The 18205-nt window shown below is 40.8% G+C and overlaps 1 protein-coding gene across 7 annotated transcripts in view; it reads right to left on the bottom strand.

Moving 5' to 3' along the window:
• Window positions 1-4814: 4814 nt before the first annotated feature.
• The window catches only part of rgs3a (regulator of G protein signaling 3a), an 85151-nt gene continuing 71760 nt past the window's right edge, over window positions 4815-18205 (bottom strand). For 6 of the 7 annotated variants that reach the window (XM_037265928.1, XM_037265931.1, XM_037265929.1 and 3 more), the window contains 5 exons: window positions 17505-17575; window positions 9232-9333; window positions 7894-7955; window positions 6641-6807; window positions 4815-6567 (listed from right to left, as the gene is read on the bottom strand). In XM_037265928.1, coding sequence (XP_037121823.1) covers window positions 6367-6567; window positions 6641-6807; window positions 7894-7955; window positions 9232-9333; window positions 17505-17575 — 603 coding nt within the window. In that variant the 3' untranslated portion in view covers window positions 4815-6366. Of the gene's footprint in view, window positions 6568-6640; window positions 6808-7893; window positions 7956-9231; window positions 9334-9479; window positions 9621-17504; window positions 17576-18205 lie in introns of those variants that run through there. The other variant, XM_037265935.1, reaches the window with a different exon arrangement.

Below are 18205 nucleotides of genomic sequence, written 5' to 3'. Positions count from 1 at the left end.
CTGATGGGAATCCAAGCACAAGACAGGGGAAATAATTAGCTAGTCAAGAAGAAAATCCACGTGGCATTAAGAAAGATTCAGAATATTTTAATGTTTGGAAAAAAAAGCCTTGCTGGTTTACTGTATCATGTATATCAAAGATATGTAATTGTTTAGCTAGAATGTTTTCTTTAAAATTATTCTCCCTTTTTATTAGAAAAATCCGAACTGGCTCCGTAGTGTAATTCTAAGACCAAAAAGAAATGAGAGGTCTTGTAATAAAAATAAAGCACTTAAAGTTTGAGTGATAACTTGGAAGCAGATTTTTTTTGGAAGGGAATAAGAAGTGTTGAACGTGATAGTCCTAGTCAGATGAATTTCCTCTTCCTTGACAGTGAAGTTTCAAATATGGGGTACCACACTATACTGAAACTTTACAACTTGGGTAGGCATTTTTGGGGTAAGCAAAATTGAATTTTTTTTTTTCAAGTTTGTACTTATCAAGAGAAATAACTTTTACATTTTTCACTACTCTGATGGAATATAGTTTTCTTCGCAAAGGATTTACTCAAAATACTCAAAAACAACAAGTCATAGTAAGGGTACAAAAGCAATAAATTTAACCACAGGATAAGCCACCAAAATATTTTCTTTAGGATATTTAGGTCTACAAAAACCATCTGATGAAGTCAGTTGATTGCAATCCTATTTGCAAAGTGCATTATTGAAGCTCAGTACCTACGACATTCATCATTTAAAGTGTTTGGTTGGAAGGAAAACAGAGTCTGGCTTCTCCCTTTCGATGTCTGTGCTAAAAATAGATTGTGTGATTGTAAAAACAGGCCAAAATCCTCTTGTGGGCCATTTCTATGTCTCTGGGTTGAATGTCAAAACGCACCATGATTTTATCTCGACTCTTACGACCCAGAGCCATGTCAAAGTCAAAAGCTCCCTTGACGCATGCCGACTTCCTTACAGAGCTCCGCGCCAGCAATGGAAACTAGCGGACAAATGTTAGCGCTGCTTTCCAAGACGAGTGTGCCAAGTTGAAAATATTTCACAATAAATCTGAGGCCAGTGTTGTTACGGCCCCCTCAGCTCAGTCAAGCTGGGATGAATTTTTCTCCAGTGTGCCTGACTGAGGAAATCTGGCAGCATTTCATCCACGACTTGACAAATGGATGCCTTTACAAGAGAGGCGAGAAAAATTAATCACTGTTATCTGAGGTACAGCCTCATTGAAGTTGAGATTTACGAATTCTCAAGAGACATACGTTGCTTAGAAATTTTGCACACTCAACTGATTTGGGAAGGGTGCGTAATCTTCTCATTTTAAATTGCATATTCACATTCTTCTGAAATACTTGGCAAAGAAGAGGTAAGATTGTTTATTTTATTCTTCTCCAGAAAAATGACTCAAAACAAACAACACAATCACCCCCAAAATGCAACCAGTCTTACTGTGGTTATACAGCACAACAGACAATTTTAAATAATAAAATCTGTAGGCTACATATCATATTTAATGATTGCATAGTCTCACAGGAATAAGTCTCAGGTGCCTTTCATGCATGATGCTGCAGTGGGATGAGATGGCTCGCCTTCAATTTTGAGAAAAAGCATCTTAGACGAATAATTTTATATCCTTAGTAAAAGATTAGCTGGGCAGCACGGTGGTGCACTGGCTAACACGTCCGCCTCATAGTTCAGAGGTATGGAGTTCGACTCTGGCCTAATTGGAAACATGTATCCTTCCCAGATAACTAATGCTGTGCTATCAAACTTTTTCTCCTGCTAATGAGGGCTGCACATATTGAGAATTTCATTGCTGCTCTATTCTATCACCAGTGTGTTTGTATTGTTTGGCCTCGCTTTCTTTCTCTCTCTCTCTTACTCTCTTGTGTGACATATTACGCACGTTCTGAATCTTTTAATAATAAAAAAAAAAAGCATCACCTCTGAGTGTATTTACTGAGAGGTTCCTGTCAAGGTTGTTGCGAATACAAAGCAGCAGCAACACACACACGCACACACACACACACACACACACACACACACACACACACACACACACACACACACACACACACACACACACACACACACACACACACACACACACACACACACACACACACACACACACACACACACACACACACACACACACACACACACACACACACACACACACACACACACACACACACACACACACACACACACACACACACACACACACACACACACACACACACACACACACACACACACACACACACACACACACACACACACACACACACACACACACACACACACACACACACACACACACACACACACACACACACACACACACACACACAACACACACACACACACACACACACACACACACACACACACACACACACACACACACACACACACACACACACACACACACACACACACACACACACACACACACACACACACACACACACACACACACACACACACACACACACACACACACACACACACACACACACACACACACACACACACACACACACACACACACACACACACACACACACACACACACACACACACACACACACACACACACACACACACACACACACACACACACACAAAAAGGAGGATTTCCTCGCAGTGTAAACACAATAAAATATTACGCAACATTGAAAAGCTGCAAATAAAGATACTAAAAGCCAAAGTCATGGCATAGACCAATAACTGTTATAAGATAAGAAACAGCAGAGGAACCCCAATGCGGCCATATTTGGGTAAAAGACGAAGAGAAAAAGGAAAAACTCATGACAGCTGAATTTCCAAAACACTGGCAGATACGGCGCGAGTGTTTGCACAGACAACAGCAGGAAGGAAATGTGGACAAAGGGGATTCTGGAAGAGAATCTTGACACAGGAACTTCCCTCACTCATAAGTGTGACAATTTAAAGAAAAATAAAATAATGGAGAGAGGGTGAAAGAACACGAGCCAAAAAGAAACTGTGTCAAAACAGATGGCAGATGCTAAAGGAGATTAAGAGCAGCACCGCCACTTCAGACTAATCAACCCCCTCATTTTAAGACAAACACACACAAACACGTGCAATGGCAGCACACAGCTCCAACTGTTTCCGCTAATCCCACCCTGACAACACCCCAAGCCTTCTTGTGTCTCGGCCAATCGCCCAAATCGTACAAAAACAATAAGGAAGACATACAGTCGTTCTCAAACTTGCAAACCCTGGCGCCTGCACAATTAATTATCCCAAGTCAAATAAGGGAATTTTCGTGTTTAACTTTTCTATTTCGTGAATAAAATCCAATTCGATGTTGATCATATCACAACATTTATAATTCAGATTTTTTTCAAACTATTTTATTAATCTGACAAATTGGTTGGTTCGACTCATTCTAAACTTAAAAAGTTGTTGATTGGAAATGCAAATGAAGATTTAGTTAGATTTTCATCGTTTGTCACATTTTTAATTACATTTTTATTTGTCTCATAAGAATTTCAAAAATCATAATTAAAACATCATAATAGAAAAAACAGACCAAAATGTATTAATTTTCTCAGTGATTTCTTGTATTTTTTATTGTATTCAGTATATACGTAATTTTATTGCATTATAAAGCCTGACCAGGTTAGCATGTTATCTTAATCTACACATCTTCTGTTCATCACATCGGCAAATTCCCAGTTTTAAATGTAACAAAGAGCAATGGTGAGGAACACAAAACAGCAGCCCAGTATATAAATAACATTTCTCACTTGATCGATCCTTTTTTAGATTAATGATTGTTAGAAGCAAACAATCATGTCAAACTGTCATATAGTCTAAGAGCCTGCAAATTTTAATTCATAAAGTTGGCTCACAGTATTATTGCCAGAGCCTAATTGTTTCTTAGTTCCAACTTCCTCCTGGCAGGTAGCTGCTAACTTTATGGTGTGATTTAAACAACAAAACTCACCTGAGGATCCCACCAGAATATCCAAATTGAAGGATTGCCATTCCTTCCATATTTGGTGTTGTAGTACCAGGAAGGGGAAGTCAATTTCCCAGCATGCCGAGAAGCATATTAATTACTTCCCAGCATGCTGAGAAGGATTTTTATTAGGGGTTGTCTTGTATTGTTGTAGTGGCAGTAATTAAATGTCAATCATAATGTTAGATATATCTATATAATAATTGTGTGTTTTACTCAGTTGTTGGTTTTCATATTCATCCTGTTGAGTCGTAACTCGTTTGGCACAGTTTTCCCACTGAATGCCCTTGATGCCACAATAGTGGCCGGAAAAGAATTGTTTTAATAAAATGATATACACTATTTTGATGGTCATTTCGATTGGAAACTACTTTCGTGTAGAAAAAATTGTGAGAAATCTGCAGTCAGTCACTGTAAAAAAAATGATGAGTGAAATTTACTTAAAAATAACTAGTCCAGTTTTTCCGTTCAGAAAATTGAGAGTTTTGGAGTTTATTGAAAAACAAATGCTAATGAAGGAATAGAGGGCATGACCTCCGGGTTAAGAAACGGCTGATGTTAAGGGTTCAATCCTCATCACTTGTGTGTTTCTGTTTGTTTTTTAATAAACTATAGTAACATTTATGCAAAATCTCTCCTTGTAAAATTTGCTTAGAATTTCTGAGAGGAAAACCATTTTTTTTCCAAGTAAATTTCACTCACCGTTTTTTATAGCGTATGCTAACTCATGTCATTGCTCCAATGTTTGACCCATCTTGTTGTTTGGGATGTTAGAAGACATCATTGTAAAAACAAATAAAAAAAAGTAGTGCAAGGACAACACATGTTGACTTGTTCAGCTGATCGTTTTATTTTATCATTAGCATTGACACCAGATGCAATCTACTGTTTTCACTTGATACCACAGAAGATGCATTTTGACTTGTAAAGTGTGAAAATGATCGAATGCATTCAGAAAACTTCTTACAAGCAGTGTTATTCGTTATTCGACTGGAATAGAGAGAGAGAGTGGAAAAAAGGGCTGCCATTGTGCCCCGTTCTTGCTCGTCATCTATTTTGTTATTCGTCAACATTAAATGTCATCTTATAGTTTGAGTCTCTTATATTTATTTACATAAATACAGCTGAATCCCACCTTCACAGCCAGTGGCAACCTCCTGTCTATGTCATTTTTTTGCTTCTTTTATCACATCGTTTTTTTTCAAGAATTATATGTACAACCATAAAGTTCCCGGCGGCCCGCTGCCGGGGGGCAAACACACAGTTAAAATCATAACTTGCTTTAAATTCATGAAACAACTTATAGGTTTGTAGAGAGTTTTCACTGTTAAGTAAAACTTAGCGCTCTAATTTTCCTCTCCTAACATATAAGGTTAATCGAGAGCTAAAGCCACTTGTCCCCCCCACCAAAGTAAAAGAACAAACTCATAATAATAACAACAATAATAATAATAACAATAATAATAATAATAAAACATGAAAAATAAAATTATTGCACTTAAATTCAGGACAGCATTGGACCTGTTTGGTGGATAAGAGGAAAGCTTTGAGCCGAGTGCTTTTGTAGGTGTCCAGCCGGCTACCTTTTGACTCTAAATAAATAGGCAAAGTGAAATTTTTCCAAGTTATTTTGTTGTGTATTGCTCAGTATAAGTATGGGAGGAGTGCAAGTTGAAAAGCCTGGAAACAAAAACATCAGTCAGAGAAATTGAAACCATGTCCTGAGAGATGCTTCTTTGTTTATCAGCTACGATTATGTGTTTGAAGGGAAATGGCATTGAGCTTCTCCTCTCGGTCCTTTTGTTCTTGCTGTCAATACGACTTTTCAAGTCTTAAATAAGTCCACCCATGTGCATTCTTTGTCCATATTTCTCACAGTCATTGAGACGGGTCGTAGATGATCCAAAAACAGAGCTTCAATTCTCTTCAAGACGTTGCGGAAACGAAGAAGGGGCGATTTTGTCGTACCAACAGTTCGCAAGTGGTTTCACCATGGACGTTGTTGAAGAAACAAAAAGACTACAATACAAGAAATAAAAAGTGACAAACAGTACCGGACTGTCTTCGTGTCTGCAGGTTGTTGTTGTTTTTCAAAAACTCCGCCCTAAATTCTTCTTTCTTAAAAAGACAGTGATCTGACAAGCACTGAGCTTCTGCCCTCAATTAGTTTTTTTTTTCCATGTTTTTAGCAAACAGTCCATCCATTTGATGAGTAAACTACATTCTTTTGCAGTGCCGTTAGCATTCCTGCAACCACCCCAAAACAAACAAGACATTATAGCAAACAGGATGATAGACAAAACGTAAAAAAAAAAAGGCATGACAGAAGAAACTTGGCATCCCAATCACGCTCTCCTCTGGGGAGAATCGTTTTCCTCTTATGACGAAGAGGACGTCGAAGTGGAGCTGGCCTTTTTTTGGTTGATCAAGTCCAAGTAGAGTTCTGAACGCAGGAAACGGGGGTATGAGTCTTTCTCCATCAGCCCGTATATCCGCCTTTGCGCCAGCTCAAAGCAGGAGCGTGTCACATTTTGCAAGTTGTCCTTCGTGTGATCCCGCGTGTACGAGTCCAAGTTCACCTAAATCAGAAGAAACGGGACGTTAATGGAAAGAAAATCGAAAATCAAAGTGGATACTTGCTTCAATTCTCACCTCTTTACAAGACTGGATAGCGATGTATTCTGCAAAGATCTTCTTTGCTTTGGAAGCCATCTTGGACTGCGACTTAATCTTCTTGTACTCCTCGCACGCCAGCCAAAATTCCAGATTTTCCTCGCTGAACTCAGTACGTAAGAACGCTCTGAAAGCTGCCAGACCATCTGAAGGAGAGCAGTGAGAGAAAGGGAAAGAGGAACGATTATGATGAGGTGGAAGATAAACAAATGGAAGGTTGACTTGGACGCCATGACAACGGCTCCTTGGACTTGAAGAGCCCAAAAATAGATCTACTGGTTTGAGTCATGTGGTTGGAATAATGACACCTCGAAGGAAACAAAGAAAGCAATCTTCCAAACTACAGACCTAATACTTGAATGGTATTATTATCTGCACTCAAAGTGAAACCTCAAAACCTGCACAGAATTCCACGGTGTTAGGAAATAGTGACACATTTTCTAGCCTCAAAAGGTGAGGCATTAAAATTGTTGCTGTTTGTTTTTGTCGATAGAATCCCGAAACTTAAAAGCTGCAAACCTTTTACTGGGCCTTGCAGAATGGCACTAGTCATCCTGGATTTTGCATATTTTATGAAATAAAACATCTTAAGTAAGAACCTCAAAGCTGGAAAGTCTTCAACACGGGAACATTGGGCCTGATTCTTGAGTATTTGCACTAACCCCCTCTTCGACAAAAACAGGTTTTCATTGACCTTGTCCCCGGCAATTACCTCGTACAAAGACAGGGGTGTTCTACACCAACGAGACTGCAGCCTATACAGCTGGTGGACTTTTCAGCGCCGAGTTAATGATTTGAGGAAGACCGCATCTCCGAGAGAGAATGGCAGGAAGCCGAATCTGCCCACACCTCCCCGCCTGCACCTTTCCGTTCCCATGGCTCAAGCAATGGTCTTGATAAGCACGATCCAAGGCAGGCCGGGGTCTTACCTCACTCCGCGGAAGAGAGGAATTTACATGCGGAATGAGGAACAGATGTAGCGATGGATTTACGTCAGCTACTCTGCCTTGATGAATACTGAAAGAGGTGGTGGTCGGGGAATACTTCTAAGAGTCATCTCGGGTTTCTCTGCGGTGCAACCGGGATTAACTTGCTGGCCAAAGACTATGTTTCATGTGTTTGTGTTGATGATGCATGCTTCAAATTTGCCCCAAAGAGTGCACTCTTTGTCCTCTCACTGTACCCAACCACATGCATGAAGAGTTCAAGAGAAATGAATTAAAGTCACTCACATTTGTGCGCCAGCAGCTTGTCAAGCGAGTCCCCCCACTTGAGTGCATCCTCCGGGGTGGGCCTGCAGATAAAAGCAGAGCGGTTCTTGAGTAACCCCATCTCTGCCAGATTCCTCATGGTGTGACCCATTCGCCAGAAACTCTGTGCCACACGATTGAGCCAAAATGCTGCTTCCTCCCTTCCCAGTAACTTGAGTCCGTGTCTTATAGCTCTCACTTGCTGGTTTCTGGATTGTGAGTAGCGAGAGCAACGAGAGCCATGAGTCTGTCAGTTTGACTCCGCCAAGGGGAGGCTTTTATAATCTCAATGAATGGAAGTCGGGGAGGCGGGATAGGAGGGGCTTCCAATAGCCAATGGGGCAATGTTTTGGTAAAGCGGTCTCCTCCCTCGAGAGAATCTGTCTGCAACCTCCACTACAGGGACACTGCCTTTCATGCTCTCTTCACTGCATAAGGAGGCATGTACAGTACTGCAGTTTATCTTTCAACTCAACAGACAATCTGTCTCTATAATGACGAAATATTTGCTATTTGTGTTGGCAACATATTGCTTGAACTTAAATGGTCCGGCTAAATTAATGGCTTTATAAAATTGACAGAAATTTTGGAACATTTACAACAGCTATGCAAACAATCCAAATGTACCTGGTTTGAGACTTTTCAACAGTGATAGATGATAATGTGTCATTATTAAAGAAAATGAATGTTATGATTTTGGAAAACGACTTTGCCGGCACCCTGTTAGATTGACAGATCAAGATTAAGTAAATAAATGTGCGTAATAAGCAACAACACAAAGAGAGTCCAAATTTGGAATCGGGCTCAAAGCTATTAAATTACTTTCTAAAATTGAAATTAATATTAACATATTTTATAATGTTTTCTTTTGTCTTTTTTATTTTAATTTACCTAATTTGTACATTCATTTTATTGTCAGTCACAGTCAGGTTATTAAGACTGTGACGGAGAGGGTCCGAGATTCGATTATTGTAGTTTGTTTACTCCATACACGCTATAAATACAGTCAATGGAATCTTAATCATCTCACGAGAGGATTGCAAGTTGGCAATTGAACGTGAACCACCACCCTCACCTCAACTCTGTCTCTTACAGAAGAAGCAGAATTGTGTGAATATTAAGTCAGATGTTGCATAATGCGTGTAACAACGAGTTAAGTTATATTAAATAATGACAAATAATGGCACAAAGCAGGAAGTGCCTCCCATTCAGCTCCACACACATTTGCCTTTCCGAGACGGCCGTCAAGTCATTGAGACCAATTCTAGACCCGGAAAGGTGGCTCACACGCCCACACATGGTCAGGAAGTGGCCACTTACTTGACTGACTTCATGGTTTTGTCCAACTTTCCGGCTGGGTTGCTTCCCGGAGATTCGTTCCTCCGCCGCAGGAAAGCCAAGCGGTTCTTCATGTCTTTGGCCCTGTTTGGAGAAGAGAAAAAGAATCAGAAGAGTCCCCAAAACATGAGTCTGAGTACCAATCCAGTGTCCAGCGTTGTAATTCCAGTCCATGCAAAATATAAGCTACATACAGCAAGAAAAGATGAAGGAAATAAAGGCAGGCGTACATATTAAGTCTTCAGGCAGTTGCGCAGGAATGATAAGACAGGATATTCCGAAAAGGCGTGTTGTCACTTGCTGTTAGTCTCTCATGTCAGTCATATAGCTAACAAAAAAACCTTCTCTCCTGTAGATGTGCCCCTGACAGGTTCCTCGGCAGGGACTGAGCCAAAGTGACGGAGGAGGAGGAGGGAGACTCAATCCTCACTCCTCTGGTTTGATCACGCCATTCTTCTGTGTGCCCAGAGGGGATGCTGAGAGGGAGCTGACCTACAGGGCCAAAGCCTCGGCGACCCCCCAAATTCATCCGCTGCATCTCACAAATTCTCCTGACTGCCCACCATGACTGCTTCAACTTTTCCCCACTCTTTTACGCATACACAGAGAGAGAGAGAGAGAGAGAGAGAGAGAGAGTCGGGCTCATCACAAGGTATAATTCTCCCAGAGGCCGCCGCCGGAAATGTGCACATTCTCCTAATCCCACGGTGCATGTCCTGGCTTTTCCCGACCTGAAGCACATGCGCTGTAATTGGGATGTAACCTCACTCAACACCCATTTCCTGAGTCCCTGCTTTTGATTTCCACTGTGAGTTGGCAGGCCTGCTAATGGCGCAGCGTGGACGCCAACTGTCCTTCTACCAGCGACCGACCTGAACCAAGATTAACCCCCCAAGGGTTAAAAGGGTTGGGGATGGGAGACAAAATTAAAGAACCAGATTCTCACAAAAATGTTTGGAATTCAGAAATTCACATCCATGCAGTTTTTTAAGGTTTCACAAACAGACATCAACCAAACAATCAATGTTCATAGAGAGATGTAGACATACAAATCTTAAAAAATATGAAATCGTTTTAAGCAAATTCTAATCTTGGCCATAAATATAAAATAATTAAATGAAAACAATATGGCAGAAACTGGGTGTGCCATAACTTTCCATTTAATTCTGAGGCAAAAACAACTGAAGCTTCAACCTTCCCGGGAAAACGATTCACAATCAATTCCCTCTCCTACTGTATACCTCCTAATCCAAAGAAATACCCCAATGTCGATGCAGTGGCACACACGCGCGCACTGCGATGACTCATCGTCTGATTAAAAAGACTCTCATGGTGCTGCATGAATCAGCCTTAAAGCAGATGTGAAATGCAGGCTTGGGCTTTTTCTCTCTTGTGGAAACAACGGGGCACTCTGATGTGAACTATTCAAACTTGTCGTCAGCCTGAGGCATAGACTGTTACCCCGATAATAAAACCTCTTACTGTTAAACAAACTCATAATACACGAGCAGGTCTATTTTTGGGGGTGAGGGGTATGCTGAAATTCTCTCTCACTCCATCTTGCCTTGAAAATATTGTTCTGACCCAACTAAAGTGGATTTCGTCGCTGGTGAGAACAAGCGGTTCAGAAAATTGATGGATGGATTATTAGGAGAAGCTGCTTTAAGGTGGTAAGGATGTGAGGATGATGTCATGATTTTTGTGCGAAGCGAGCATGCTTTTGTTCTGCCATCATGTGGCTGTCAGCAGATATTGCACAATTTAATTTTAATTCCCCACCACTATCTCGGGCAAATCGGCGCCTCATAGGCCTAACAGTAAAGTCTGCATTTTTTATTGACTACCCCTTTTCATACGGAATCCAATATTGCTATTTAATGGAGGAGTTCACACAGTTGTGGCGACTTTGGGAATTCAGATAATTATAAGTGTGGCTAGTCAATGCTAGCCTCTGGAATGGCGATGACTGCTTTCAATACCAAAGGGGCATGGTCTAAAATTGTTAAACAGATATGTACCCCAGTCGGATTTGTATGTGTGTGTGTGTGTTAGAGAAGGGATTGAGTTAAGTATAACTGTGATCATGTGTTTGACCTTGTGATGTTCTTGGATTGTTCTGGATGCCACAAAAGTCTGCATCTCCACTCGATGGGATAACTAATTAAACTCTAAGAATTACAACTTTTGCAGGGCTAAACTAAAAAGATGTCAATGATAAAAAAAAATTAAACTGAATAGATTTGTCAAATTGACATTTTCCTAATTGTTCTGTTGAAATGCAGTGATGACAAAAAAAAGTTCTGGAGCTAAAGAAACTTTTCAGGGCATACTTGCAATCATCCCTGTATTACAAAGACTGGAACAAGCAATGACGCATGTGATAATTAAAACTCAAATCAACACAGCTATTGAGCGCTTGTCTACTCTCAATACACTAATGGCCGTTCCCCAAGTTCTCATTTTATCATAACCCCATTGCATTAAAGCGTTTGAGTTTTTCGTCATTGCTCCGGCTGAGTTTCCTAAAATAGCCGCATTGTCGTCTGATTTCAAACAACACCCCTGCAATTAGCTTAATCTGCTTTACAGCTGGAACATGACCTGTTTGCGATGATCACATTAGCACATCCTGACATTTCAACCCCCGCCGGCCTCCCTGATCGTATTTTCCAAACGTCCATTCATGTCGTGACACTGGACCGCCGGGTTTAGGGTCTGAGCGGGCTTCCACAATTATCTGATGGCTGGGGTCCGCTGTATTCCCTACTTGCTTGACTCACATTCGTTGCGCTAATGGCAGCGTGAAAAGTAGGCTGCACTCTCTGGGAGAGAGCATGCTGTCGATGATGCAGTAGGTCTTAAATGACAAATGTCGCAGTGCTTTTGTTTACGTGACACTGTCTTGAACTAAAACCTTAAAACTTTCCATCCTTTTGGCTATTTGTTTATATGACAACAGCACATTTCAAAGCGGAATTTTTTACAAAACCACATATCTGTATAAATGCTAAGAAATAATGGCTGTGGTTAGTTAAGGCATTTACTACAACAAAGATGGCCTGACATAGTTCTGATGTTTTTATAGCAACTTATACACTTCACTTAAAATTAGCTTGGAAGAAAATTTTTGGATTTCTAATGACCTCAAGATCTCACTAGGTAAGAAACAAGATTAAGTATGTTTTGTTTTTTACCTGATATGTTTTGGCTATACTGATTCCAAAAGGACCGTTAAGAGATGAGAAGGAAAATATTAAAAAGTCATGCAAACTGAGCTCACATTGAAGCAGTGATCAAAACAATAAATGGTAAATGAACTGCACGTATCTACTCTTTATCTACACTGTATGGGGCCCAAAAGACTTTACACCTCACATTCACCCACACATTCATACACCAATGAGAAGCTGCGGCCATGCAAGGCACTACCAGGTCCACTGTGATCAAATTAAGGTTCAGCAACTTGCTCAAGGTCAGCAGGGTCGAGGATCGAATCTACGTTATGGTTGGAAGACAACCACTCAACCACTGAGCTTCAATTCTTTTATTTTTATATGTCGAAACGCTATGACATGACCGTGGAATATTATTTAAATGATCTCCTGGCAAATCATTCCTCTCTGGCCCCATCTTATGCTTCTAATGTCATTTTTAATTATTATTTCCTCACTTATCATGACTTAAACCAAGCAATCAGAGACTGTAGGGATGCACTGAGGGTCTCGCTATGAAGACAATTATAGTTTCTTGGCCAATTATTAATTCCAGTTAGCAACTAAAGTTAAATTGAAGGATTTGAAAATCTCTCTACTTCATGTCAAGGGATATGAAGCTGTCTAAGGCGCAGCTGCAACCTCAGGCACTAAAGTAACTATTAAGTAACTATTTCCATCGGAGCGTGAGCTAAGTTTATCGCTTCTTGTATGTTTTGATGGATTGTACATTCCAAAGAATACTACATCAAAGCGGTAATTTTTGGCAATACTCCATCAAGCAATGTTGGCCGCCTTGCACAGCACCAACTACTGGCCTGAAATGTGTATTGCAGCATTAAGCAAAACACTTTTCGAAAACGCCAAAGCCAAAACTTTCCAGTTATTACTAGGTCGTTGTCATGTAAACATAGCTTTTATTTACAGAAGGCAAACGCGACACCGTACTCAAATCATGTTTGGGCCAGTGTGGTGGGTCAGTGACACTTTAATGATCATTGTTTGTCCTGTTCTTTGCAGACTCCTGCCTAAAGTAGCCAAGGGGCACAGCGGAGAGTGTAATGGAGGCATGGAAATCTAATCACGGCAGAAAGAAGGTCACTGCAATATTCCTAGAAGAACGGTGAAAAGGGGAATTGTCCTTAATTGTATCCCAAAATATCCCAACGCAGCCACGTGCTGCGCGCCTTTCCCTCGATTGACACCCAAAAGGACAAGCTCTATTTTCTGAGTCTCCTCGACACACACATACTCACACAGACCATGTGCATGTTCTATTCTTAAAATCCAGGTTGCTATGATGATATTAATAAAGAAAAAAGGTCTCTAGTTAGAAGTCAAAGCGGCTTCCTATATAAAATAGCTGGGAAGGCCTCACTGGGGAATTCTCCCTTTCCCTTGCTGAGACGGTCAAATGAGATCCACGGTGAGGTCACATAGCTTCTTGTCAATCTTCAAATTCCTGCAGGATGCTAAAAAATGCACACAAACATCCTCATTCTTACCTTTCCAGGTACTTCTCAGAGAAATCGGTCAATCGTGTGAAACATGGGCTCAGATTTGTTTGGCTTGACAGCATGTAAGTCTTAAGGGTGCAGGTTTATTTTGCAATCACATTCCTCTCACCCCCCTGAAGGCGCCGGTGGGAGTCTTTATAGCGCTTGGAGTCAGAAAGAGGCGGAGCCTAACACCACCCATTGACCTCTGTGTGTTTAGAGTGGATAGATTCTTTCCACTAAGACTGTATGTATAACATATACTGACAATGTATTTTGGGGGGTAAACTAATCACTGCGACTTTCAAAGTCTCTTCGGCAAGTGCAAAACAAGGATGCACAGTATTATCATTGCTTTCCACTTGAAAGTGATTTACTTGAAAGATGCCTGATGGGAGATTTGATCATCACGTTCTCTTGATTATTACTGAACAGATTAATATGAACAGATTATTATAATAACGTCTATGATGTGTCTTTTTCAAACTACCCTAAGGATCAAGATTAAATACACTTTTCAATCTTGTTTCTTTGGCAACTCCTACGAACGTTCAGTTTATTCTCATACTTTGTTGTTAGTTGTGAGAAAATGGAGCGTGTTTGGTTCGCTTTGCTTAAGGAAGAACAACACCTGGCCTGAGTCAACACAAAAGAAGGGGGAGAGTGGTCTGGGGTTAGGTTTTGGCAGACATACTGGGGACGGTTTCAGGAAAACAGCTGCACTCCGATGCCCCCAAAAATGAAACGGTTTAAGAAAACAATGAGGGGAATAAGTACAGGAAATGAGGCAGAGGAAGTTGGTCAGACGGGCCTTTACAAACATTACCATATTCCTATAAAAGAATCGTCTCAAATTACAATATGAATAATGAAAACAAAACCAAACAGCCTCTTTCCATTCAATTTTGGGGAAGGGAAGCACAGGTGCTGAACATTTTTAGGGAAATTCCGTTTCACGTCACGATTACCCCGTCTGTGGCTTCACCTAATTCTGTTGACCATACATAAGGATTTGCAAATTAAATTGTTGAACAGGTTTAACATTAAATTGTTTTCCAAGAGGTTTGGGAGGAAAAGAAATCATCAAAGCGCATCCAATACCACAGGATAATCACTCGGAACAATCTTATGAGGCATCCAATAATCAGGCTTTTGTAAACTTTAAATGGCAGCAAGGAAAAATGGAGTGGACTTGGAATATGTCTCTTGTTTAAAGTCAGCTGGGATAGACTTCAGCTCAAGATTCGAATAAGTTTAAGCGGTATAGAAAATGGAAGACGGGTATGATCCAATTCCATTTTTAGCAAGTAAAAACAGTACATAAAATAAAGTTGTAATGAATGGTGATTATGTACATGCTGAAATAAATCAAATCTTTAAATGAATATATTGTCTGGTTGAATTTTGCAGGCAGTTATGCGTTCTGGGAGGCGGTTACTACAAATTAGTCGACTAACATTTCGAGTTCACATTGTACAGACAAACAAAAGGTGTTTCACGTACTTCTCTGTTACCGGCGATGATGACATTATCAAGATCAATGCTGCGTATCTCTTCATTAGCAAAAGCGAGGCATGCGATAGATCAGCAAAAGCTGTTAAATAGGAACACAAGGAGGACAACAAAGACAACCATCAAGAAACCAACTGTATCCTCCGCCTTTATCTTAAAATACTCTGGATTAAGGAAAGATCAAAGTCCTTCAGAATAGAAGGCTTTACGTTGGAACTAATGGATGACAGCTCCCCACGGAGAGTCTAGGTGATTATCACCATCACTATGTAATGTAGCGTCACATGTAATTGGCATCTCAAAGACGTAGATGAAAAAGACACGTGCCTCAGTACCCATCCACTTCCTGCTTCTATTTCTGAACACGTTGCATACTGCGGAGATCTCGAGAATTTCATTTCCTCTAGGCTTTGAGTTTGTAAGATATGTTTATTTATAGCTGCAACATATAGTGCTTGTACTCAAATTTTTATTGCAAGCCTGGCTTTGTAGAAAATGGCTGATGGAGACAAGCAAAGCACTGTCCGAGTATGAGACGTAATTTATGATGTAATTAAAAACATGGGACACTTGAACTTAGTGACACAAATTCTCAAAATGATATTAACAAGCATGTCAAAACAGCAGAAGAAACGGGCCCACTTGTACGTGGAATTTATTTACAGACTCATAAAACCAGAATCCAGTTTTCAATGGGACAAAAGAAATTGGGCTGTGACTTTAAAGCACAAGTTTTAGTGCTTAGAGGACAAATCAAATTTTTAAAAACAAGGGATGTGCTAGATCAATCGTGAGTGAGGTGTCAAATGTATCAAGCAATTTATTTTTTTTAATTACGTATATACACATATAATGACCAGTAATTATTTATTTTACAAAAATATTTGAATGTATTATTTACAATAAATCAATTGGCTATTTAATGAGCTGAGTGAATGAAAGGGTGGGGTCAGTCCCCACACAGTGACAGTGTGAATTAAAAATGTCTCTGCTGTCTCCATATGTGCCCTGTGACTGACTGGCGACCAATCCTGGGAGTAGTCATGCGTTCCATTCAAATCACAAAATGCATTAAGTACAACCCGCAAAAAAGAACAAGCTCCACATCTTGAAGGTGATGATGGTGGTGTGGGTGGGAGTTGTGGAATCTTAATCACTTAATCTTCCTAAGCAAACACAGCTTGTGGACAAGAAGGAGAGAGCATGGCGCTACAAAGCTGCCACTCTGAGCAGATTTTATTGTCCTGCTCGAGTGTAAAAGTGCCTTGGTCTTGATGAAGTGGAGTGTGAAAAGGCTCATTCAACAGCTGATGAATCACTGAGGCGTCAACACACACATACGCATACACACACACACGCACACGAACAGTTTCACATACTGTTGAAAATGTGAGACACACATATGGACGACACACACATCATTTACCACTTAATTAAGTCCATGATGAGGAACCTTTATGACCCTTGTCCTTAAACATGCTTCTCTTCCTTCATTTTGTGCAAAATGTCAAAATACGTTTATTTGAAGAACGACCAAATTTGCCAATATGGAGCCATCTGAGTGAGATGTTTATTTTAGAAATTAATATGAGAACACATACTATCCCACAGAGCTTGAAATAAAAGTGGAAAAACTGTTATGTGCATGCCAGGCCATTAGTTGGCGATGTCACTTTGTCAAGATTGCAGCGATAGGTTTCACTACAAGTTGAGCATGCACAGAAACTGAAATGAAATGAAGCTGATACAGATCTGAATAAAGGAATACATAGATATAAATAGTTGATTGGTAGTATCAAGATTTACATATCTGACAAATGTCACTCAGTGTCCCATTAATAATTGCTGATAACCATTTCATTCCTGACATTGCCCTTTAAAGACAAATGAAGGTATTTGCACAAATCTATCAAGGTCTTGGACAAAATCCAGCTTTTGTGGGGGAGTCACAGCTATAACATACTTGCAAATTGAAACTGAATAAAAGAACATCAAAAGCATACATGCAACAACAAGAAACGACAGGATTACTTACAGGTTCTTGGACTTTTTCTTCTTGGTGCCGTCGGGGCCGACCTCGCAGCTGCAGGAGGATCCGGTGCTGAGCTGGGGGGAGAGGAAGGAGAGCACACACTGCATCATCCGAGAACCTCCGCACAGGAAGAATGAGGGCCCCGGTAAAGACAGCCTCGGTGCGCTCGGACCAATAACACGTTGTTGAGATCAATGATCATTCCATCTATATGATCCCCGAGTGAATATCCCACAGTTGGAAAAAATGTCTACTCTTGGTATGGTTAGCGTGTTGCAGCTGGTGTTTGCAAACAGTGCAAGTCCAGACTGGGCCGATCTGTGTGTGAGAGTTGGCTGTTGATTCTGCTGCACCCCTCCCCTCCTGCTCCTGAGGTTTGAAGTGTTGTGCCAAGACCCAAGCAACATCCCCCCAACAGCAGCCCCACGCCATCCCTCCTGGTTTCACGTTACACTTCACACCGAGTCTGCATTTCGATTGGTTTGGAAGGGAAGGGGAAGTTGCTTCAGGGTGTGGAAGGGGTCACCCACCGCTAATCTGATGGTCTGAAACTGCCCCATTGTATGCGAGCATGGGGTGGGCCGGACATAATGAGCCATTGTATTACAGGAAGCTGAATGTGAGCCCCTGGCCACAGCTGGTGGACAACATCGTGTGTATTATTGTGTACCTCGCTTGCCATGTTTCGGGAATCTCCCCTCTGT

This window comes from Syngnathus acus, chromosome 12, assembly GCF_901709675.1.
Source record: "Syngnathus acus chromosome 12, fSynAcu1.2, whole genome shotgun sequence".
In the NCBI taxonomy this organism is placed as follows: Eukaryota; Metazoa; Chordata; class Actinopteri; order Syngnathiformes; family Syngnathidae; genus Syngnathus; species Syngnathus acus.
The sequence above is the reverse complement of the archived record's forward strand: the minus strand, read 5'-3'. Positions and strand labels throughout refer to the sequence as shown.